The sequence below is a fragment of the Salvia splendens genome, chromosome 5 (assembly GCF_004379255.2).
Source record: "Salvia splendens isolate huo1 chromosome 5, SspV2, whole genome shotgun sequence".
Classification (NCBI taxonomy): Eukaryota; Viridiplantae; Streptophyta; class Magnoliopsida; order Lamiales; family Lamiaceae; genus Salvia; species Salvia splendens.
This window is the reverse complement of record NC_056036.1, coordinates 41,060,981-41,086,045: the sequence shown is the minus strand read 5'-3', so window position 1 is coordinate 41,086,045 and position 25,065 is coordinate 41,060,981. Positions and strand designations below refer to the sequence as shown.

Below are 25,065 nucleotides of genomic sequence, written 5' to 3'. Positions count from 1 at the left end.
ATTTTTGTTTTAGTTGGTAGAACTAGGGCTCAACTCAAGAAGGGCCTCCTTTTGGGCTAGTTTTTATTTCTTAAATTGTTGGACTATTTTTTATGTGGGCCGATTTGTTTAGAAGAGAAAGGAGAAGTTTGACCTCTCATTAATTAAAGTATTGGACTCTAAGTGAGGAATGGACTTTTTTTCTATTTGTTGGATAGAAGAGTTATGGTTTGTTTGTTAATTAAGTTGTTTGGGGTGATTAAATAATTGATCTTATGATTTATTATTTTATTCCTAGTTGAACCTCTAGCTTTAACTATTTTACCCTTTTAATTAATTTCTTAAAGATAGAAACCTAATAGCTTAATGAGTTCTCTCCCAATAGATGTCTTTTACTTCTAAAGTCTCTTTAAAAATAGAGAGTCATAAGTTTTGATGGAATGAAGTTATCTTGATCAAACCTCAAACATGGGATGCACCTTATGTATGTTCTTAAGACTAATTGAATCAATATTCTCTTTCAAGAAGGGCGTGTTCGTGGAGTTTGAATCAATAGTGAATTGTTTTGAAGAAATGAAGACTCGTCGAAAAATAAATTAGATATAATGTAGTTTATTTTTGTATTTTGAAATGTATGACTCTAAAATTTGTATATTTCAAAATATATTGCTTTTAGTATTAGTTTTTATTTTTGGTATGTTATATAATGATTTATCATATGACTCGCACCCCCGAATATAAATTCCTGGATCCGCCACTGATCGGTAGACCACCCCATATAGACCTACAAGTATATCAATATTCATCAGCCCTATGCTGATACGATACTCAAAGGGAAACTAGTAGCAGGAAGGAAATTAGGGTTACCTGAAACTAGAGAGAAAAGCGGAGAGCGGCGGCGGAACGAGAAGGCTGGCTTGGTGTTTGATTGTGTGCGGCGGTGGAAAAAGCGGAGCGGCGGCGGAGGAACAAGGGAGCGGCGATGGAGAAATGCGGAGAGCGGCGGGGAACGAGGCTGATTGTGTGCGGCGGTGGAGAAAAGCGTGGTCTGTTTCAGCTTATAAACCCCTCTAATCAATTAGTTTATTTATGTTTTATCGACTCAAAAATACATATTTTTCCTCAACCATTCTTCAAATGTAGAAACATGAAAAGAGTAAACCAGACTATCAATATAGTCTCATGTTCAATATTAATATACTCACCTACCTTTCATAAAATTATTTAATGCGTCCTCTAATAATGGGATGATGCTATACGTACAAAATATAATTTTACATAATTTAATAATATTAATAATTATAAACGAATCTAACCCTCCCAAAATTATGCATTTCTATATCTAGGATAGATATATAGATATTTATGATTCAGTTTCTAATTCTAAGACCCTCACCCAATTTAAAATAATAATAACAATACCAATCCTTTTTATTTTATTAATAGTCGCACTACCAATCCTTTTTATTTTATTTTTTTACTAAAAAAATAAATCTTGAATTATGGCGATATGAATCAACTTCCAAATTCCAATCATCATATAGCGGGATATTTTATAAAAATAATAATTTATTAATATTCAAGATATTTTCCGAGATTAGATGAATATCAATAAATTAGATAAAATAAAACTATTTACTCTAAAGTAAAATGGAGTACTAATTTTGCCCCTTTTAAAGGGGAAAAATTGTCACCATTCCTTTCCCCATTTTCTTTTTGGGAGAGAAGCCTTTTAAAGAATTGACAGTATAGCATATATCGTTGCCGATAGGCGCAAATCGAATTAAATTATTAATAATAGAAAAAAAAATATTTTCATAATATTTAATAAATGATGACATAGTAGTAGTGGCTGTCGGTCACATACATTGGAGCCTTAAATTTTTGTGTTTAATTTACCAAAATGTCGAGGTGTACGAAATTCACATTGTGTGATGACTTCTTAGCTTGGGAACTCACATGATTCAATTCTTTCAAATAAATTATTTTATTTCATATTATCATCATGAATTCTTATGCTTTGATTGGTGGTCCAATCATTGTTATTGCATTAACAGCCCCACAAACAAAATTTATTAGGCCGAGTACAGTAAAAAGTCATTGATAGCATCGAAAGATGGAATCGATTTGCGATCGTTGCTGGCTATGAATGGTGGACGAACAAACGAAAGTGAACCTCAATCTTAAAAGATTCCGAATTTAATGGAGTTAATTTTCAAGCCCTCGTTTGTAGATCACCCCACCTGGATCCGACATCGGCTGCAGCCATAATTCTCTATTCAAGAGATGGACTCATTAAAAAGTTCAATTGTTGTGTAAAAAATACATTTGGTAAGTTTATATTTGTGTAAAAGCAATTTTATATGTGGTGATTTAATTGACGGTAATTAAACAGTATATTGTGTCGGTGAGGTCGTTTATGCATGTGGGCACTTTACGCAAATATTACTATTGAAATAGATTTGTTTTATGTATAAATTTTTATTTATATAGTCACTTTTACTTTTATATATAGGGCCTACAAAACTTGCCAATGAATCATTGGCTAACACAATATTCAAAAGCGTGTCGAGTAATAATATAAATGTAAATTGTGCATTCTTCATTTTTATTACTCCCTCGTATAATATTAAGAGTGGTCTATTTTCCATCATCATTAATTCGTAATAAAACCCAGCCACGACATACCTATCAAAAACTTTTAGCATTAATTTCAGCTAATTAATTGAACCGATGTATAAATCATTTCGACAACCATTCAATTTTTTCTTGCTTAAAAGCACAATTAAAAAACCAGGACTCTTTGGGATTAGATACAATGAAAGTGTTGGCTGATTTTGTTTACCATTGTCTATTGGTGTAAGTTGAAGATGATGATCGTCAATTCGTCATCTTGAAGGACCTAATGATGATGCTCATCCTAAAATCTTGGATAAAGATGATGATCTAACAAATTTTGGTAATGAAAGATGAAAGTTGAGTATGAATGGTGGCATAAAAGGCAAAATTTAACAAAGTTTTCGTGCTATCCCACTACATTCAACAATATATACATAAATGAATAAATAAAAACTTTTTATGAATCCAACTGAAAACCAATCTTGTTGTTATATCATACACATATACATGATCGACTCGACTCTATAAGAGAAAAAGTTTCTATTATGAGCATCAACATATAGTATTTGTTTCAGTGTGAGTGCACAATTTAGATCTAAGATGCATGTACACCAATATAGTAATATAAGTATAATACTCCAAAAATCATAATCATATCATTGTTCTACTCTCTATATATGTACATAAAAACACACTAACAAAGCAACACAAACTTCGCTCATTTTTCAACTCTCTTCCCAGCATAATCATGGGAATTCAATTCCTCATTTTCATGCTATTTCCATTATTATCTCCTAAATTCACATTCTCTTCACCATTTCCTGACCCTGAGCTTATAGTACAAGAAGTTAATGAGTATGTTTTCAAAACTTTGATATAACATTCAAATAAATCTTATATAGTCTAACAAAAATGTGTCACATTCTCCTTTTGCAGGAAAATCAACGCATCCCGAAGGAATCTGGGGTTCCTGTCCTGCGGGACAGGCAACCCCATCGACGACTGCTGGCGGTGCGACCCCAACTGGGAAAAGAACCGCCAGCGTCTGGCAGATTGCGCGATCGGGTTCGGCAAGCACGCCATCGGGGGCCGCGACGGCAAGATCTACGTGGTGAGCGACCCCGGGGACCACGCAATGAACCCGAAGCCGGGCACCCTGCGGTACGGGGCAATCCACAGTTCACTCCAAGCCCAGCCCTCTTCTACATTGATAACAGTGAACTCGAACAGGCCATTTGCATCGCCTGAACGGTAACAATAACATCGCCGGCCGACACACACAACCATTGTCCGCTGCACATTGAGACTCCACTATGCAAACACACACAGTTCGCGCCAAGCCCAGCCCTCTTCTCGACATATTTTCAGTTGATTAGAAGATTTCGATTTGTTGAGAATCGAGAACGGGTGGAGAGACGGGAAGCAGCACGATTGGCAATAGAGGATGCTGAGATAAACTGATGGGTCTAGAATCGAACGGTCGGGTAAGAGATAGAGACATGGGTGAGGAAGTGAAAATCAAAACGACGTCATTTAGTAGACGATCATGCCACTTAATCAGCCACATCATCTGAACTAATCCACATAAGCACTACCTTAGTAAAATTAATACACGTGAACATTAATTTTATCGTGACACAATTGTAAATATTAGAAAATTTGCAACTTCGTGATTTAAATGACAACTATCCCTATCGAAAAATAGGCATTTCAGACCCACTCTTTCTTCCACAAATGTCGACGAAACACAAACTAATGCGAAAGAGTGTTTCGCCATTAAAACATCAATGCAGTATTAGCAAATCAAGTTCTAATACAGAGAAATGCAAACTGAATCTCATTCTTTCAATTCTAACTTACTTCTCAACTAAGTTAGTTCGATCCCATGACTATTCATACCTTGTTGTGTGGCGGATTTATGAATGCGAGGCCCATCTATTCCGCTGCAGAATTTTAACCTAGAGGGCACACCACAATGGTAGTTAATACCTGTTACAAAGAAAGGAAAGAAGGGGCACATGATGCCTGAAAACGACACATCCAGCACCGACAACAAAAGCATGTGAGTTTGCACCTACACTCAACAGTGACCATAATGGAATCATGTGTAAGGTTTCAAGAGCAATGAGCAGAGTTGCACTAGTCGGTTCTATTCTAGAAAAGGCAGCTCTCCAATCAGCTGTCTAATTCAACGAAAAAATCAAAATTCGGATGGTGAGATAACATCATCAATTTTCAGAATCATCTTAACAACTTGAGTTGATAGCAGAATCTGCTGTTGCTTCCCGATCAAAGTCTCAAAGACATTTTGTTCACGCATGTCATTTGTGCCAACATCGTTGCAATCAATCCCGCAGCCGGAGTTGTTCTCCTGATGGGAAAATCGTACAGTTCTTTTTAGATAAACAAGTGAAGCCAGTATAACAAGGAGTACGTACATGAATACAAGGTGAATAAAAACCAAAATGATACAAGAGGAAACAATTGGATTACCTTAATTTGCTGAGATTTGACAGCAGATAAAGTTTCGATTGGCTGGAGACCACTGTTTTCAGCCAATGCCATTGGGACAGCATCTAATGCATCAGCAAATGCCCTGATTGCATACTGCCAAGAAAAACATGTCAATGTAAGCTCATATCGCAAATTTTACCACAGGCATACAAATATAATATGCAAGAAAAGAAGTAGTTGTTTCTCACCTGTTCAACTCCTGGGTATTTATCAGCAGCTGCATCGACAGCAATTGAACAAGAAATTTCAGCAGATCCACCTCCATATACTATGGAATTGTTTCGGATAAGGTTCCTTGCAACGCATAAAGCATCATGGAGGCTGCGCTTAGTTTCCTCTATCATCATTTTGTTACCTAAAGCATCGCCCCAGAACAACACTTAGTTCCAAAACGTTGGACAACGACATTACGACAGGAACAGAATGGTAAGCAGAGTACATTTCACAGAAAACTGTTGGGAAAGTGTAGTTCCACAGATTTAAAGTAGATAGAGCAATTATGGTAGGTCCATGGACAATCCCTTTAAGTTTGTTGCATAAAATGATGGAACAGTACAGGGTTTACAGCTAGCAACAGTTACAATTAGTTGAAGTAAAGAAAGACATAATAGGGATTACGACTAGAGATTAAAGAAAGGGAAAAACTGAACATCAACCTACCACCACGTATAAATATTGTTACAGCCCTTGAGTTTGCACAGTGCTCAATATATATCATCTGATCCTTAGTGGTTCCAAATGCTTTTTCTCGAACCAAACCAGCCTATCATGCATAAAATTATTTTTGATCAGGAAAAATCACACATGAAGTCATGAAAACAATGAATAATGTGCAAACTACAAAGTACTTGTACGTTGGACTTTAGAGTGTATAGGACAGTGAAAATAGGAAAACGTGGACAGATAGTCGTAGGTTTAGAACTTTACCTTGCCCAGCTTCTCTGGTGTCAACTCTTGAAATCTTGGCACAATTCTCCCACCTTACACAGAATACACAAATATCATTGGAGACTGTAAAAGAAAACAGTAACAGAAATTACAGAGTACAATGGTGTACTGCCGGGATGAAAAAACCTGTAGCAATGGCAATCAGCTCTAACTCAACTCCACCAACCCATCTGACAGCAGGCAAGTCTCTGTGCATCAGTAAGTGGTTTGCTTCATCATCAAAACCCCATTGGCAAATAACTAAGGTAGCCCCAACATCCTTCAACACAGTGAGGCTTGTACATTACATGAACGCCTTTATTTTCCAAAGCAAAAGGTAGTATTTGCAAGAGTATGAATGGAAGTCTTTCAAAAGTTGATTAAGACAGAAAATGTATCATGTTAAATGCAAAAGGACGTTCAGTAGCCCTTTTTTCATAACAAAATGCAAAGTAAGTGGAAGGGAGCAATCTCAACTTAGTTTCATGGGCCAAGTCCCTATAAAACATCCAAACCTTTGCCACTTTCTATAATGCAAACATACAGATATTCCAACATGAGTTACCTTCTCCCAAGAAGCTATCAACACAAAGATAATAACACACTGTTACAAAGAGATTACCTTGCACTTCTGAACCATATCATCAAAGTATTTCTGCTCTTGTTGGCGCAATGTTTGGAATTTCTCCACAGTATCAATGTCAACCTTATGTTTAGTCTTTGGCTTTGGAGGCTCGAAGGGGCAAGTCAAAATGGCAATTTTTGCATCCTCGATGTGCTTTGGCATCTGTGGATGACTCATATCTTTATCAACAACAATTCCATATATCAGTTCAGTATCCTCCAACTTTCCACCTACTTTACCCTCTACTTTAATCAAGTCAAGATTAACATCCTTCCTCTCTAAATCTGCAACGGCAAGAACTGCTTTAACAGCAATCTCTGCAAGACTGCGCTTACACCTATTCACACTGCACAGAACATTTGACAAGATCAGACAACAAAAGCATGGGATGCACTATTACTCAAAGCACACTTGAAGCCTAATTTCTTAAGGCACAAGAAATGGAGGTTCAAAGCCAGTAAACGGATGAACAAGCCCGCCCTGTGGACTCATCCCAGACATCGGGGACCCAACTAAAATGAATATCCACACAGTTCAATATAGAATAGAATAGCCAAAAATCCAGCATATAGAACAAAAACTTACATCTTGGAAGATAAAGTAGTCATACAGGTGTGAATGAGAGATTCAACATTTGTCGCACTAAACTCAAACTTATGCGATATACATTCCAAATGATCAACAGCTACCCTCGAAGCCATCTCATAGCCTTCTGCAATGCGAATGGGATGAATTCCGCGTTCCAGCAACTTGTGCGCGTGTTCTAGAAGAGCACCAGCCATGACAACAACCCCCGTTGTTCCATCGCCAATTTCGTAGTCCTGACTCCGCGACAGCTCAACCATGAGCTTCGCAATCTTGTTGTCCACATCCATCTGCTCCAGGATCGTGGCACCGTCATTTGCTGGCACCATAAAAACATCAATCTCATCCCAACATACATCTAAATTTGACAATCATGCATTGTTGCTCCGCAATTAGAAATGCACAAACTTCGAAAGGCAAAACAACTCAATGATTCAAAACACATAGAAAATGAGGTGAATCGGCGGAGCTTACTGATGGTGACCTCGCCGTCGGGGCTCTGGAGCACCTTGTCCATGCCTTTAGGTCCGAGAGAGGTGCGGAGGATTCGCGCCACGGCTTTTCCGGCGGCGATATTGGGCTTCTGCGCATCGAGGCCGCGCAATCTGGTTTTCTGCTCCTGCTCCCGTAGTATGATGAACGGACGGCCGAATTCATCGAACGGCATTGCCATCACGCCGAATCAGGATCGGAGGAATTGAGTACTTCACTTGATTCGATTGATTGGCAAATTCGAATTTGAAGATCGCAAAATACAGAAATTTTTTGCTACTAAAACCCTCACTAGTCTTAACAAATGGAATTATGAAAGTATTACGTGGATTATTAGAAACGATTCATTATTTTTTTAATATGGAAACTTCTCCCAAAATTGCCGGGTCAATAACTGAAATTAATTAATAAATTATAAAATTTAATTTATGGTCACATTTTATTAATTGGGTAGATTTTTAGTTTATATATAACGTGTAGAGGAGGATGTTATTATATACGTGTATGTTTATAGTATATGAGGAAGGTTTAGAAAATCTTGGAGAAATTTCCATAAATTAAAACAATGGATCTAATTAGGTTCACACACAATACTTACCATATGCACATGAAATTTAACATTTGTAGAGTTCTAATTGTCAAAATATCATTAGTTGGACATACCAAGTCATATTGTCACTTGGTATGTCATGACTACGGAATTTTTGCTCGGATCTCCTATGCCCTTTTCTAAAACATTTCCTAATACACACTCATAACAAAATAAAATGGACTCATCATCACTTATTAAAATTGCTCATGTTTATAAGATTATTTTATTTTGTCGTGAATGTATTTTAGTAAAGTGCATAGGTGATCCGCTCTGCTAAAGTTCTCTCTTGTTACTTTCTCTACAGTATTTTGTAGTTCGAACCAAATTCTCAGACTAGAGTTTATAAGATTAACCTTTGACAATATATTTAAACCTATCAGATTCAATTTTTGATATCACATTGGTTGTGACATAGCATGCCAAGGCTTGTGAATATAAAATTTGTGTATCTAAGTCTTTGGCATATCATGTCACGTTTTATCAGTCACGTTTTATCAGTCTGATGCCAAAAAACAAATTATGTGATAGATAATGGATATTTTATAAAGATTATGTTAGATTTGAAAGCATCATAAAAAGTAAGGATCGTTAACTCTTACAAAAATGTATATGAACATTATGTTTTATACATTTATTTTCCTTTTTTACCAGAAGAAGGTGGTGACGATCAAAGACTTCGATTCATCCAACTAGCAATCACTCAAAGAGTATAAAGAAGATAGGGCAATAAGCTAGCTCTTCATGTACAACGAATCAATGATACATCTCAAATTGCATAAGCTGCAAAGTGCTATTTACAAATATTTCCCCACTTTCTAAAGGCTTATAATTGAGCCAATATGAACTCAATAAAAAAAATGGAGTATCCCCTGTGATACAGCTGAGAAAAAGAGCTTTCATGTCTGATCAATATGAGGACAATGAGTATCACATAAACAAGCCTACATGGGAATCGGATACGCAACATTTACAGGCACGACTCAATTAGGCTTACACTTACAGAGGAATCGGATACACTGCATTTACAGACACAGACTAAGCTTACAAGAGATAAAGTGCATTTACAGGCACAACTATTCTGCCACCGCAACATTTCACGTTTCAGCACATTATATCTTTGATGCAGCTTACAAGATTCGCAACCCAAACCACAACCTCAGCATACATGACCAGAAGACATGGTCTAAAATTAGTACATCACTTTTACAAACTTAAAGAGGAGGTGCACATAATAGATCAGATTATTACATGTGGGGAACATACCCAATACATGGAATATATACAAATGAAACTACAGTGCATCATCCAGGTTTTGCTCAAAAATATTCTTGAAGAATTGAAATGTTACTTTTCATACAAATTCTTCCATGATCACGACTCAATAGTTGGTATATGCTTCAGGAATACAAAGCAATTGCATACATGATAAATGCTTCTTTGCACTCATAGTGTAAAGCATTCATGGATATCCAAGAGTGCAGCAATTAATGGTTCTCTGCTCCTGAGTACCATAATTAGAGAAAAATCCTTTGTCAATAATAATAATAAATGAGCAAGTGAAGCCATATGGAAAATAACAATAAGTGGATATCATGGTAAAATAGGACCTAGAAATCAAACAAGAGCTCATTGCTTATAACTTAAACAAAATTCTTGTTAAAAAACTTGTCAATCATTGATTAGTACTGATAATTGACAGAACAATTCTACAGCACTTCAACAGTTCAACTATATATAACTGACTCCCCAAAAAAAGGAATGTTAGGAACAGCTCGTGTTCGTGCATTCAGATAAGGAATCAAGGATTACACAAGCACACCTCAACCTTACGGTACAGCACTATGGTCCACCAGAGCTCAAAATATAAATATTTTTTTATTTCCAAACCACAAACACAACCAAAAAAAAGAGAAAACAGATGCACATGGAGACAAGATAACATCTGGGAGGTTATCATAAGATAAGACAGCAGCAATTATCATGGGAAATGGTTAAAGTTAAGCCTTGGAATTTAAGTGGAGTGAAGCCTTGGAATTTAATTAGCTATAAATGATGTACAGAGGTTACTGATCAATGATCATGCATAAGTGAAAATGCCACATCATATCACCAAAAATACCAACTTCTCAGCCACTGTGGATCAAGTTTGTGAGTACAAATAGCAAGTCAGTGGTGAAGCATCAATCGCACAATACGGAACATTTTGAGGAACCCAAAAGAAACTACAACTACAAGCATCCAGGAATTCTTACACTTCACAAATATTAACTGGAGGGAATTACAGTAATATTTTTCTAACAGGTACATTATAAAATGTAGCATGTTTACAACTACGCCTTAATCTGTCTCCTGAAGTTTACCATAAATTTCCATATTTTGAACTGACTGTAGAAACACAGACAAAAGCTGAGTTCAGAAATACAGAAACCAATACTATTCTTGTACAGTACCTATTGAGTTCATAAAAGCTGGGGTGGAGTCTCTACAAGGTTTGAGTTATAGGTGAATCCTATTGTTGATGAAAATACTATTAATAATAATAGCTAAATGTGACCAAATAATCAGTTCCTTCGTTACTTTCAAATGAATGTTTTGTTGTTTCATTAAGAAACTATTTCCAGTTATTTCATCACTGAACACCTTCCATGTTTGTAAGCAAAATTACAGAGCAAGAGGAAAATGAGAAATATATTAATAGCAATCTGATGTTAGTTAGCATACATGTGGTAATCAAATTATCAAGTGAACACATGCATCATACTCCACTAAGCACTCTAACCAATTAAGTTGGATGAAATTATAAAGTTGCTCATAAGGCTTAAATTTCAAAAAGAAAAACAACTGCAATGGAAAGAAGGTGAAAACTGCAGATCTGGGTTTTGCAATCATGCTATATTGTCAGATAAAGAATAAACATTTAAAAGTTTCTCAAGCAAAAGAAGAAACACAAGGAAATCAACTTCTATTACTAAGCATTGACACATCACACGATAAACTTTCTTATTTATTTTCTTAACTTAACAAACCCACATACTCAGCATAGTATCAGCTATTTCAGAGAACTTATAGCACTGCAACCAACTTATGCTACCGGTATTACTGGTACAAGTTTGGAGGGTTTATAAAGTGAAAATAGGAACACAAACCAATCTATTAACATTAAAGTTAAGAATGCAACTTCAGAGGTAAACTGTGTTTCCAAGAACAAAAGATCAACAGCCAGTAGGGGCCATCTTCACCGCATCAAGCAAATACACAATATAACAATACTTAAGGTACTGAAGTTTATAGCACAAAGTTATAATCATAGCATCAAACTGAGTACAATTATGCTAACTTTAAACAAAACAAATCGGTCCTTTCCAGTAACAACTAGTGAAGGCACTTACTTCTTTGAAGCCCGAGGCAATCCTTCATAGAATCCAAATATGACACTACAAATCATAGTGGAAGATGTCAAAAATTTCGAAGTCCCATGACATCATATCATTCAGATGGCATGCGTCTCCGTTTCCCATAATCAGCATCCCTAGATCGAGATCTGTGATCATTTTGATGCACTGCACCAGATCTACTGCGGGATCTCGAAGACTGTCCTTTATCCCAGTCGTCATCATAACCCGATTCACGATCTTTGTGGTGATAGTCCCGATTACGATCCTTCACTTCTCTGTGTCTAGAGTTCCTATCATATCTGTCCCCACCTTGTTCCCTCTCCTCCCTATGCCGCTTCTCTGGAACACTAGACCCGCCACGATCAGAATTTCTCTCTCTCTCCCCGGAAGCAGCACTAGACCTTACACCTTTGTCATGACTTCCCTCTCCATACCCATATTCTGATGCATTATCCTCTCCACCGTAACTAGACTCTCTTCCATGTTCTTCCCCTCCCCATCCACCCATGTTTGTATCATTCCACATTCCTGAATGAGGTCCTACCATTCCTGCAGTCCCCATCATGCTCATTCCATTGGGATTCATTCCTCGGCCAAAAAAAGCTGGGTTGACATGAGGAGCCACTCCAGGAAGCCCCATGGAATTAACAGCTTGAAACGGAGGAAGCATCCCTGGGAAACCAGGGCCCGAGAAGCCTCCGTAACCAGTTCCGCGACCCATATATGCTAGATCAAAACCGGGACCCATCATGCCTTGATGAGGCATCATACCAGGAGTTCCACCGAAACTAGGGCCAGTAATACCTTGTCCGTAAGTTCCTCCACCAGAAACACCACCAGCTCCAGGTGCATTCCCCATCATATTCGTGTTTACCATACCCCCTCTTCCTCTCATAGGTCCTGATCCAGGACCCCTATTGGGCACTTGGTTCCCTCGTGCCCACCCACCTCGTCCAAAATTTCTCCCTGCGTCTCCACTTGGGTAATCGGACCCATTACCTCTACCTGCAGCATCATTAACAGGATTCCTTCCTTGCAGTTGAGACTGAGTCTGGCTCTGAGTCTTATTTGTGTAAGAAGCACCCATTTGTCTTATGGTCTGTGGAGTGGCAAACGCCACCACACAAGCTCTCCCATTAAAAATGTGACCATTCATACCTTCCTTACAGGCAGAGGCTGCAGCAGAATCATAAAATTCAACTTGGCAATAACCTTTGGACTTACCACAAGACCTTTCATCGAAAAACTTTATCTCCTTGACTTTCCCAAACTGAATCAGCACACTTTCAATCTCAGAATCTGTCGTCCACCAATGTAATTCTCCTACAAACAGCATTGTATTTCCATTTTCTACAGATGGCCTTACCATGTATTCATCACCCATTGAGCGATTTACATTAACATTTGCATTAGAGTTCATCTGATTAGGTGGAATCTGAGGGACACCTTTTGTGTTACCCATGTTAGGATACATCAACGCGGCAGGCTCACCGACTACTTTTTCTGAACTGTTCATCCGATCTGCAGCAATCTTATGAGGCATACTTTCTGATCCTTGATATTCCAGATGCGCTGCTTGAGAATTATTCGCCATATCAGGGAGCCTCCCTCTTTGACTGGCATCCATGATCTGTGTCGGACCCCCCGAGGCTGGCAAGCTACTCTTCTGATCAGGAAATTGAACTGAAGCAGCAGCATAATTTCCTTCATTAGCAACCCTTTCATTGTTCACCTCTTGCGAGGCCACCCCTTCCACTCGAGCTCCAGGAACATTAGCTTTCGAACTTTGAAACCCACCACTTGCTACCACAGGAGGCGCTTGTGTCTCAGAACGCTGCATTTGCAGGAAACCCTCTCCAACATTAACATCGCTATAGAGGTCATCATATTCATCATCCTCACCAATCATTTCCTCTTCAGCAAGTGCAGGTATAGATCCACCTTGATGATATTGCATCTTTTGATTCCCTGCATAGTCTCCATCATCATAATCTAACTGCTCACCAGTCACTGGATCCATGAAAGCAAGCTATTCTTATCAAAACGTCTCCCCACCTGATTACATGAAAACAAGAAAAGAAAAACTCAACACATTTACCAAACTCTATCAGAAAAAATACAAGCATCACAAATTCATCGACCTCGGTTATTACTGCAATATTTATTCAAGTTACCTAATAGACAGCAATGCCTTAACTCTTATGTAACTCACGACATCTTATCTATGTCAAAAAGGGAAAAATGAGTTGTTCTAGACAGGTCTGAAGCAAGGAAACAGAAAAACATAATTAAGGTTAGGTTTCCCCCCACAAAAGCAACTTTAAACAATTAACATAACCAACCCCCATAACAAATTACAATGTTCACGAACATCATTTCTTATAAAATCACCGAAACTAGACTATTTCATACATACACATCACAATTTCACTACAATTTTGTAAATGCGAGCATCAACAACTCAAATAAAATGTAGCATTTCATATGAACGAGACAACGACAGCAGAAACAGATAATCCGATCAAAAGAAAACTACTCAACAATAAAGTAATCCTCATAAACAAGTCCGCAGCTACAAAATCAATGCTCGACAGGCGCGCTCATAACTCATATTTCATCGAAAATTAAGGAGTCGGGCAAAAATATAGACAGGTAGTGAAAATATGCCTTGAGTTTGAAACGGCGGTGTAACGATTGCACGGCAGATTTCCGGTAGGTGTGGTGAAGAAGATTTCCGGTTGTAGCTGCTGAAATTCTAGATACTATTGATGTTAGAAAATCCAGTTGCCCTATTATTTTCGCCTCATTCCTCTTTTTCTTTTACTTGTAATTTAGAAAAACAAATGTAGCGAAGGTAAGTATTAAATGAAGTATATTTAATTGGAGAGAGAAAAAATGATTGAGTATACTAAGAGCATCTCCAGTGAGCGGACATCCCACTAGGACATCCCAAAAACACCTCCTGCCACGTCACTAGGACTTCCCATCCCACTGCCACGTCACTAGGACATCCCCTCCTATGTCCGCCCTTCCCATCGCCCTTCCCACTAGGACATCCCGTAATAAAAAAAATCATACATTTACAAATAAAACAATTTACATTTACGGAAATAAAATTTGACGTCAACCCCTCCGAGTCCAAACCTCATACATTTTATTCGAAAAAATTACGGGAAAAATTAACAACTTCATCGGAAAAATTAACAACTTCATCGGAAAAAATATACATGATTCGAAAAAAAAAATTGCATACTAATAATTCGACGAGCCGTATATATAGAGTTTTAAAAAAAAATTTAAAAACGGGACGTCCGACCGGACGTCCGCCCGCCCGTCGCGCCGACGTCCTCACGGGACGTCCGTATTCGACCCTAAACGCCACAATGGCGGACGTCCCGGTCGCCCGTCGCGACGTCCGACCGGATGTTCGACCGGACGTCCGCCATTGGAGATGCTCTAATTGCAGAGAATGTTTTCAAAAATAAAAACGTGGCATCTTATTTTGGACAAACTATAATGTAATTTGGGTTATGTTAAGTGGAACGGAAAGAGTACTACTAAGTTGGAATTCCGGGTCAAGGGAGTAGTAGTTTAAAATTTTACCTTTCTATACTTTGGTGTTAAACTCATTGTCATACTCCCTCCGTCCCAAGATAAGTGTGCTAAAATTTTTCGGTACGAGATTTAAGAAAATTGAGTTTTATTAATAAAGTGGAAAGTGAATAAAGTAAGAGAGTTAATAAAGTTGAGAGAAAAAGTAATAGAGATAATGTCAAAAAAGGAAATAGCTTACTTATCTTGGAACATCTCAAAAAAGAATGTGAGTCGCTTATCTTCAGATGGAGGAGTATTTTTTATATGTTTTCACATTATGATATACTTGTATAAGTGTATTGTACATGAAATTAAATTAAAATTAACTAATTAATGTCAATTAAATAATTTTTTCAATAGACATAGCAAACGTCACCAATTTAGCTAATTCTAGCCTCTCGCATAGCCAAAGTAGGTCAAATTAAAGAAAAAAAAATGGACTTGCATTCCGGGTCAACTGGGTGTAATGCGTGTCTTTATATATAGTTTAAAATTTTACCTTTTTACTTGGTGTTAAATTCATTATTCTATTTTTTTCTGTTTTTTACATTATGATATACGTATTGTACATGTAATTAGATTAATACTCACTAATTAATGTCAATTAAATAATTTTATTCAGTAGACATAGCAAAAGTCGCCAATCTAGCTTAATCTAGCCAAACCATCATGGCACCCGCAATGGGGCGCCCTATGGCGTCCATCGTCCTCGGGCGCGGACGATGTCCCCATTGTGGGTGCCCGCCTCGTCCGTCCCCTTCGTCCGCGGCCGATCCATAGGGCGCGCCCTATGTCGCGAACGATGGCCTATCGTCCGCGCCATCGTGGGATCGGCGGACGATGGCGCGAACGATAGGCCATCGTCCGCGCCATCGGGTGCCCCATTGCGGGATCGGAGGACGATGGCACGCATTTTCATTTTTTTGTATAAATACTTCTACCCCACCTTCATTTCTAACGTTTCATTTCACGATTTCACTCTCGAAACTCGAATTTTTATTATTACTACGAAATGGATTCAAGTCCCAAGAGTCCGATGTTTAGGGAGGCTCGTTGGCCAGGTACAGAACCGGATGAATATCGACCGTTCGACGACAACACGCAGTACGATCCCGAATTCAGCACGGAATCGTACAGTTTGGATGACATGGAGCCGTCTCCAAAACGACCCGTCGCCCCCTCCCGCCGCGCTGTCGCCGAGGCCGCCGCCAAAAAGAAGCAGGCCCGGCACCGCGCGCAGAAGTTGCATTACATTTTTTAAAACATTTACATTAATTAACAAAATAATAATATAACATTTAAATTAATAACATATAGGGGCGCCCCATTGCAGGTGGAGGGTAGGAGGATAAAACTGATGACGTGACACGCCTTAAGGCGCCCCATTGCTAATGGCCTCACGTCGATGCATGACGCGTCATTTGTCTATTGGCACCGGCAACCCCTATGAACCCATAATAGGCAGCATGTTTCAAACTTGATTTGAATTAACCTAGAACAAAATTGGCAAGTGAGAGATAATCATTTATTCCATTTTGTTCATGTACGCTTTTCTATTTGTCACATTAGCACCAGTTTCATGGAAATTATGGCAAGTAGAAAAAAATTGATTATCTCTCCCTTCCTTTACCAATTATACATTAAAATTTACACCGAATTAAATGTTCATATTTTTCAAGGACGGATGAAGTAGTATAAAACTAGAATGACAAAGAAAAACCTCTCAACATGACTTGATACACAAGTCAATAATTTGCAAAGAAGCTATCAATCAACTACAGGATTGCAATTTTTCCATTTAAAAGTATCATTACACTCACATTCCATTAACCAATTACACTTAAAACTTTCTTTACAAATATACAATCTACATTCGACTCATTTATGAAACTCATGGCACACTCAACCAATTTATTAAAATTCATGCCTAAAGCAAATAAAACTTCTAACAGTAAGGGTATCGATGCGTCACATGGATAAGAGCATATTGATATACAACAAAAAACCACAATCAAAGAGCACAAAGCTAGGCATATAAAAACCACACATCTCATGAACAGGAATTCTGAAATCAAACACATTTAAAGCTGCAGAAAGAATTGAACATTTCTAAATGCACAGGAACTATCATACTATCTACTCCTCTTGGTCACCAGGAAACCCCTCGAGCGTTTGGCAGCAAAATACATGGAAACGCGCTGCTGAGAAACAAAAGCATTACAGATTGCTACAGACTTAACTTGTTACAAATGGAGCATCACCTGTGTGATAAAGAACTACCATGTCTGCTCAATATGAAGACAGACGGTACCACATAAAATTAAGTTTACACGAGATACACTGCATTTACAGACACGGCATGATTAAGCTTACAGGGGAGACACTGCATTTACAGACGCAACTCAATTAAGCTTACAGAAGATACACTGCATTTACAGACACAGCTCAACTAAAGCTTACAGGAGATTAGCTGCATTTACAGACACACAACTATTCTGCTACCGCAACATTTCACGTTTCTATACACATGCATCTATGATGCAGCTTACATGTGTTGCAACTCAAAACCACAACCTAATCATACACGACCAGAAGACATGGTCTATAAATTGTACATCACTTTTACAATCTTAAAGAGGAGGGAGGTGCGGATATCAGATCAAATTATTACATGTGGAATCTACTACATGGAATGTATTAATGAAACTACAGTGCACCATCCAGGTTTTGCTCAAATATATTCTTCAAGAATTGATAAGTTACTTTTCACACAAATTCTTCGAGGATCAAAGCAATTGCATACATGATTAAGGCTTCTTTGCACTCATAGTATAAAGCATTCACGGATATCCAAGAGTGCAGCAATTAATGGTCCTGAGTACCATAGTTAGAGAAAATTCATTTGTCAATAATAATAATATATGAGCAAGTGCAGCTATATGTCAAATATAGGTAAGTGCATATCATGAAAATATGGCCTAGAAACCAAACAAGAGCACATTGCTTATAACTAAAATAAATTTATACTAGTAAAAAACTTCTCAATCACTGATTAAAGTACTGATAATTGACAGAACAATTCTACAGCACTTCAACTATATATAACCAACTCCCCAAAAAAGGCACATTAAGAATGGTTTGTGTTCATGCATTTAGGATTACACAAGCACACCTCGACCTTATGGTACACTGGTACAGCACTATGGTACAAGATATTAAAACAGAAAGATTTTTATTTCAAAATCACAAACCCAAACAAAGAGAAAACAGATGCACGCGCAGACAAGAAGAAAATACTATGGGCTTGAGCTATAGGTGAATCCTGGACTTGATGAAAATACTAATATTAGTAGTAATAATAATAATAGCTTGAAATGCAACGAAATAACCAGTTCCTCTGTAACTTTCAAATTAATGTTTTGTTGTTTCATTAGAAATTATTTCCACTCATTTCATCATTCATGTACAAACTCACAGAACATCTTACATTTTTTGTAAGTAAAAACTACAAAGAAAGAGGAAAATGAAAAATATATTAATAGTAATCTGTTGCTAGTTAACATGCATGTGGTATTCATAGTATCAAGTAATCAGATGCATCATACTGGGCAGTGGGCACTCACCTCCTAAGTTGGAAGAAACTATAAAGTTGATCATAAGGCTTAAATTTCACAAAGAAAAACAACTTTAATGGATAGAAAGAAGGTGGAAACTGCAGATCTGGGTTTTGCAACCACGCTATATTGTCAGATAAAGCACAAACATAAGTTTCTCAAGCAAAAGAAGAAAACAAGAAAAACAAACTTCTATTACTAAGCATTGACACATCAGACGATAAAATTTTTATTCATTTTCTTAACTTAACATGCCCACAAACTCAGCATAGTGTCAGCTATTTCAAACAACGTATAGCCCTACAACCAACCAGTGCAACCAGTATTATTGATACAAGTTTGGAGGGTTCATAAATAGGAAAGTAGGAATACAAACCAATCTATTAATATAAAGTTAAGAATGCAACTTCAGAGGTCAAATTGTGTTTCCATGCACAAAAGATAAACGGCCAGTAGGGCCACCTTCACTGCATCAAGCAAATACACAATAGAACAATACTTAAGGTACTGAAGTTTATAGCACAAAGTTATAACCATAGCATCAAATTGAGTTCAATAAAGCTAACTTAAAACAAAATAAATCGGTCCTTTCCAGTAACCTCTAGTAAAGGCACTTACTTCATTGAAGCCGGAGGCCGCACAGCACATGACACCAACATAAACAAGAAAGAGCTGGCAATCCTTCATAGGATTCAAGTATGACATTGCAAATCATAGTGGAAGCAGTCAGACATTCAGAAGTCTCATGACATCACATCATTCAGATGGCATGCGTCTCCGTTTCCCATAGTCAGCATCCCTAGATTGAGACCTGTGATCATCTTCAGGCACTGCACCAGATCTGCTGCGGGATCTCGAAGACTGTCCTTTATCCCAGTCATCATCATAACCCGATTCACGATCTTTGTGGCGATAGTCTCGATAACGATCCTTCTCTTCTCTGCGTCTAGAGTCCCTGTCATATCTATCCCCATCATGTTCTCTCTCCTCCCTATGCCGCTTCTCTGGAACACTAGACCCGTCACGATCAGAATTTCTCTCCTTCTCCCGGGAAGCAGCACTAGACCTTACACCTTTCTCATGACTAGCCTCGCCATACCCATATTCTGATGCATTATCCTCTCCACCATAACTAGACTCTCTGCCATGTTCTTCACCTCCCCAACCACCCATATTTGTGTCATTCCACATTCCTGAATGAGGTCCAACCATTCCTGCAGTCCCCATCATGCTCATTCCATTGGGGTTCATTCCTCGACCAAAAAAAGCTGGGTTGACATGAGGAGCCACTCCAGGAAGCCCCATGGAATTAACAGCTTGAAATGGAGGGATCATTCCTGGGAAACTACCAGGACCTGAGAAGCCTCCATATCCAGCTCCGCGACCCATAAATGCTAGGTCAAAACCAGGGCCCATCATGCCCTGAGGAGGCATCATACCAGGAGGCCCACCGAAACCAGGGCCAGCAATCCCTTGTCCGTAAGTTCCTCCACCAGCACCAGGTGCATACCCCATCATATTCTTGTTTACCATACCCCCTCTTCCTCTCATAGGACCTGATCCAGGACCCCTGTTTGGTGCTTGGTTCCCTCGTGCCCAGCCGCCTCGTCCAAAATTTCTCCCTGTGTCTCCACTTGGATAATTGGCCCCATTACCTCTACCTGCTGCATCATTGACAGGATTCCTTCCTTGTGGCTGAGACTGAGCCTGGCCCTGTGTCTTGTTTGTGTATGAAGCACCCATTTGTCTTATGGTCTGTGGAGTGGCAAATGCCACCACACAAGCTCTCCCATTAAAAATGTGACCATTCATACCTTCCTTACATGCAGAGGCTGCAGCAGAATCATAGAATTCAACTTGGCAATAACCTTTGGACTTACCACTAGCCCTTTCATCAAAAAACTTAATCTCCTTGACTTTCCCAAACTGAATCAGTACACTTTCAATCTCAGAATCGGTTGTCCACCAATGTAATTCTCCTACAAACAGCATTGTATTTCCATTTTCTACAGATGGCCTAACCATATATTCGTCATCCATTGAACGGTTTATATTAACATTTGCATTAGAGTTCATCTGATTAGGTGGAATCTGCGGAACACCTTTTGTGTTACCCATGTTAGGATACATCAACTGTGCAGGCTCACCAATTACTTTTTCTGAACTGTTCAACCGATCTTCAGCAATCTTATGAGGCATACTTTCCGATCCTTGATATCCCAGATTTGCTGCTTGAGAATTATTCGCCATTTCAGGGAGCCTCCCCCTTTGACCGGCATCCATGATCTGTGTCTGGCCCCCAGAGGCTGGCAAGCTACTCTTCTGATCAGGAAATTGAACTGAAGCAGCAGCATAATTTCCTTCATTAGCAACTCTTTCACTGTTCACGTCTTGCGAGGCCACCCCTTCCACTCGAGCTCCAGGAACATTAGCTTTTGAACTTTGAAACCCACTATTTGCTACCACAGGAGGCGCTTGTGTCTCAGAATGCTGCATTTGCAGGAAACCCTCTCCAACATTAACATCATTATAGAGGTCATCATACTCATCATCCTCACCAATCATTTCGTCTTCAGCAAGTGCAGGTATAGCTCCACCTTGATGAAATTGCATCTTTTGATTCCCTGCATACTCTTCGTCGCCATAGTCTAACTGCTCATCAGTCACTGGATCCATGAAAGCAAGCTATTCTTACCCAAACGTTCCCCCACCTGTTTATATGTAAACAAGAAAAGGAAAACCCAACAGATTTCAGAAAAAATACAAGCATCATGAATTTATCTACCCTCAGTTATTAGTTCAATATTATTAAACTTACCTAATAAGAGTATAAGACAGCACTAGCTTAACTCTTATGTAACTCAAGACAATTTACCTATCTTAAAAAAGGAAAAGATGTTGTTCTAGACAGATCTAAAGCAAGGTAACAGAAAAACATAATTAAAATAATTTCACAAGTCCATTTACATTAAGGTTCCGCTTCCCCCACAAAAGCAACTTTACACAATCAACATAATATTCCCCCAGTAAAAAAGTTACAGTATTCACAAACATCAATTTCTTATAAATTCACCAAAAGTAGACTATATCCTATATACACATCACAATTTCACTATTCTAGCAAATGCGAGCATCAACAGCTTGAATACGCCTAATGAAGAAAATGTAGCATTACAGATCAGCAACGGCAGGAACAAGCAATCCGATCAAAAGAAAATTAATCCTCCTAAACAAATCCGCGGCTACAAAACCAAAGCTCGACAGGAGCGATCATAGCACGTATTTCATCATTGTAAGGAAATTAAGGAGACGATCAAAAAAATAGAAAGGTAGTATGGATATGCCTTGAGTTTGAAACGGCGGTGTAACGATCGCGACGGCAGATTTCCGGTAGGTGTGGTGAAGAATTGAAGCTGCTGAAATTCTCGACCCAATTGTTCTTGCCCTATTATTTTCGCCTCATTCCTCTTTTTGTTTTTACTTTCTTCGATTTTTGAAAAATAAACACTGAGTTGAAATCCCGAGTCAACCGGAGTTTTATCACAAGTCTACCATATTAAAATTTGCTTACTAAATTATGAATGATAAAATAATACTAGTATTTTATTATTGAGTATCTAACTATTTAGGAAATTTGAATGACAATATATTAGAAAGTTGACTGAATTCTTTGTTTTGGAGATTATTTTTACTTTCTTTATTAGATAAATTTCAAATAAGGAGTGTATAAATTTTAAAAGTATGTTTCCTTTGTCTACGGTAGAAAAATATTATTAATGAAAAATGAGATTCACGTAAGTTAGTAATAGAGATATTAATTAAATGTAAAAAAAACACGCCCTGATAATTTTAATAAATTTACGAAGGTAGCTTATTTTTATTTGTCATGTTCCTACACCTCATAGTTCTAGTAATTAACTCTTGCTAAAGATGCGAATTTTAAAATACGATAAGTTATTTGAATCTCTTATTTTCTATTTTTCCAGTAATTTAGAGTATAGTTCTAAGTTTTCAAATCATAGTTAATTATTACTTCTTCCTTTCCATGTTAATATTAATACTAGTTAAAGGGAGTATTTATTATTATTATTTTTTGAAAACGAATGCACTTCTCTATAATATTCTCTCTTACTTTACTTTTTATATTTTATTATTTTTCTAAAATAAGTGCAGGATATGAAACGCTGCCTGGGACAGAGGGAGTATTATACTTTCTAACTTTTTGTTAGTATGTTTTCTTTAGTGGACTTGGACCAAAAATTTTAAGGTTGAACCTTTGAGGTCACTTAAACAATGATATCTAAATTTTGTACTCGATATGTTTGAGGTATTTTAATACCTTTTTAACAAATTTTTAGATCAAAATATTATAATGGATATTTTTAGTCTTAGTTTTGTATTATGCTATTATAAGCATCAGAAGAGAGGACCCGAATATCAAAAGCCAAAAATATGTGAATGATAAAAAACACATCATATTACAGATACTTAGAGCATCCGCAGCGGTGGCGGTTGGCGCCACCGCCGTCCGTGCCAGCGGCAAGGCGAAGGACCGCCACCGCTGCAACCGCGCCGCTGGCACGGCGCTGCTCGATGTATCGAGCACGTCCGTGCCAGCGGACGCACACGTGGCGGTCTCCCATTCGCCAACGGCATAGCCGTTGGTTTCAAACATTTTTTTATTTTTTATTTTTAAATCGGATTTTTATTAAAAAAATCGATAAAAAAAAAAAAAAAAATTTCACTTCCCCAAAAAATTATATCCGTTTATAACCGTTTTTCCCCACTTTTTAATTTTTTTTTTATTTTTTTTACCCCAAAAATACACACTTTCATCTATAAATACCCCCAATTTCACTCCAAAAAATTCACACTTTCACTACACAATTCTCATCATCAATCTCTCATATCCATTTTTATCTTCCTCTCACACCCTACAACACCACTATGTCCGGTAACGACGACAACCCAAGCGGCTCTCACGGTTGGAACCCCGAATGGTTCGGTTCGCAACCGTTTCATAGTCCGGAAACGGAATATTCGGCCCCTCCTCTCACCCAAGATTCGGGCGTTCCGAGTGGCTACCGGCCATACCCAATCGACGATCAAGGTGCCTCCGATGGGCGCTACGGGTGGACACCGGAGCCTAGGCCTCGCGCCCCTTCCCAAATGCCGAATCCTCCATCTCGCGCCGGTGTCCGCACACCGTACTCACCGGCGGAGATGGAAAGATTGTTCAAGGCGTACTTGGAAATCTCCGAAGATGCGGTGGTTGGAACGAACCAATCCGGCGATCACTTTTGGTGGCGCGTCTCTAGCCGGTACAATGCACACCGGCCGCCGGGAACGATCGAGCGCAACGAGAGTATGGTGCGCAACTGCATCGGCCGAGCCAACGAAGAAATTGGCAAGTTCAACGGCTATTTCATCCAGGAGTCCCGGAAAGCCGGGAGCGGCCGAAGCGAGGTCGACATCATCACCGCCTCGCTGAGCACCTACCAATCCATGAACGGTAAGTCGTTCAAATATCTTAACGTTTGGCAGGAGACGCGGACGCACCCGAAGTATAAGGGAGGCATAACATCCTCCTCTAGCGGCTCCTCCAAACGCTCACGGTCGGCATCCCTATCCGACGCCGGCGAAGAAGTGGCTAGCCAACTCGCCGAAGCTAACTTGGGTAGCCCCGATGCCCAACCAAGCGGTTCCCGACGCCGACCGCAAGGTAGGAAGAAGGCGGCGGCCGAACGACGTCGCGCCGCGACTCCATCTGCCCCTGCTCCCGAACCCGCACCCTATGTTCCACCTCCACCCCCGAACAACTCGTTGTGGGCCCTTTTGGCCCAACTCAATATGGCCGATAGGTCAACTATGACCCCACGCAACTTCAAACGCACGAGTCCATAATATTGGGTCTCCAAAAACAATTGGGGTTGGTGCCGCCGGATGCGTAGTCTTCCTCGGGTTATATTAGCCAATAATTATGTAATTTTTAATTTTTAGGAGTTTAATTATGTAATTTTTAATTTTTAGTATTTTAATTATGTAATTTTTAATTTTTAGGATTTTAATTATGTCTTTTTATTTTATTTGTAATTTGTTATTTTTATTGTGGTTTTTTTAATGAATTTT

At 38.6% G+C, this 25,065-nt stretch overlaps 3 protein-coding genes across 8 annotated transcripts; all 3 read right to left on the bottom strand.

The window, feature by feature from the left end:
• Positions 1-4,239: 4,239 nt before the first annotated feature.
• On the bottom strand, positions 4,240-8,051 carry LOC121802034 (T-complex protein 1 subunit epsilon-like). Of its 2 annotated transcripts, XR_006050723.1 has the most exons (10): positions 7,724-8,051; positions 7,250-7,568; positions 6,662-7,010; positions 6,187-6,319; positions 6,040-6,092; positions 5,773-5,875; positions 5,301-5,467; positions 5,092-5,205; positions 4,677-4,969; positions 4,240-4,556 (listed from the first exon to the last, which is right to left on the bottom strand). XR_006050723.1 is itself a non-coding variant. In XM_042201572.1 (9 exons), exons 1-9 carry the CDS (start codon positions 7,920-7,922, stop codon positions 4,799-4,801), a joined length of 1,608 nt encoding a protein of 535 aa, XP_042057506.1. In that variant the 5' UTR covers positions 7,923-8,051; the 3' UTR covers positions 4,240-4,798. The 2 variants fall into 2 exon arrangements, 1 of the variants encoding a protein (XP_042057506.1); XM_042201572.1 differs by having other exon boundaries at positions 4,240-4,969.
• Positions 8,052-9,052: 1,001 nt separating this feature from the next.
• LOC121801837 (cleavage and polyadenylation specificity factor subunit 6-like) lies at positions 9,053-14,544 on the bottom strand. 3 transcript variants are annotated; one of them, XR_006050681.1, is made up of 3 exons: positions 14,396-14,544; positions 11,723-13,783; positions 9,053-9,834 (listed from the first exon to the last, which is right to left on the bottom strand). XR_006050681.1 is itself a non-coding variant. In XM_042201266.1 (2 exons), exon 2 carries the CDS (start codon positions 13,746-13,748, stop codon positions 11,820-11,822), a length of 1,929 nt encoding a protein of 642 aa, XP_042057200.1. In that variant the 5' UTR covers positions 13,749-13,783; positions 14,396-14,544; the 3' UTR covers positions 11,485-11,819. The 3 variants fall into 3 exon arrangements, 1 of the variants encoding a protein (XP_042057200.1); XR_006050682.1 differs by lacking the exon at positions 14,396-14,544 and adding an exon at positions 13,903-14,325; XM_042201266.1 differs by lacking the exon at positions 9,053-9,834 and having other exon boundaries at positions 11,485-13,783.
• A 2,980-nt stretch (positions 14,545-17,524) lies between these two features.
• LOC121801836 (cleavage and polyadenylation specificity factor subunit 6-like) lies at positions 17,525-22,448 on the bottom strand. Of its 3 annotated transcripts, none has more exons than XR_006050679.1 (3): positions 22,281-22,448; positions 19,555-21,647; positions 17,525-18,196 (listed from the first exon to the last, which is right to left on the bottom strand). XR_006050679.1 is itself a non-coding variant. In XM_042201265.1 (2 exons), the coding sequence occupies exon 2, from the start codon at positions 21,610-21,612 to the stop codon at positions 19,693-19,695; it is 1,920 nt and encodes a 639-aa protein (XP_042057199.1). In that variant the 5' UTR covers positions 21,613-21,647; positions 22,281-22,448; the 3' UTR covers positions 19,436-19,692. The 3 variants fall into 3 exon arrangements, 1 of the variants encoding a protein (XP_042057199.1); XR_006050680.1 differs by lacking the exon at positions 17,525-18,196 and adding an exon at positions 19,156-19,403; XM_042201265.1 differs by lacking the exon at positions 17,525-18,196 and having other exon boundaries at positions 19,436-21,647.
• Positions 22,449-25,065: the final 2,617 nt, after the last annotated feature.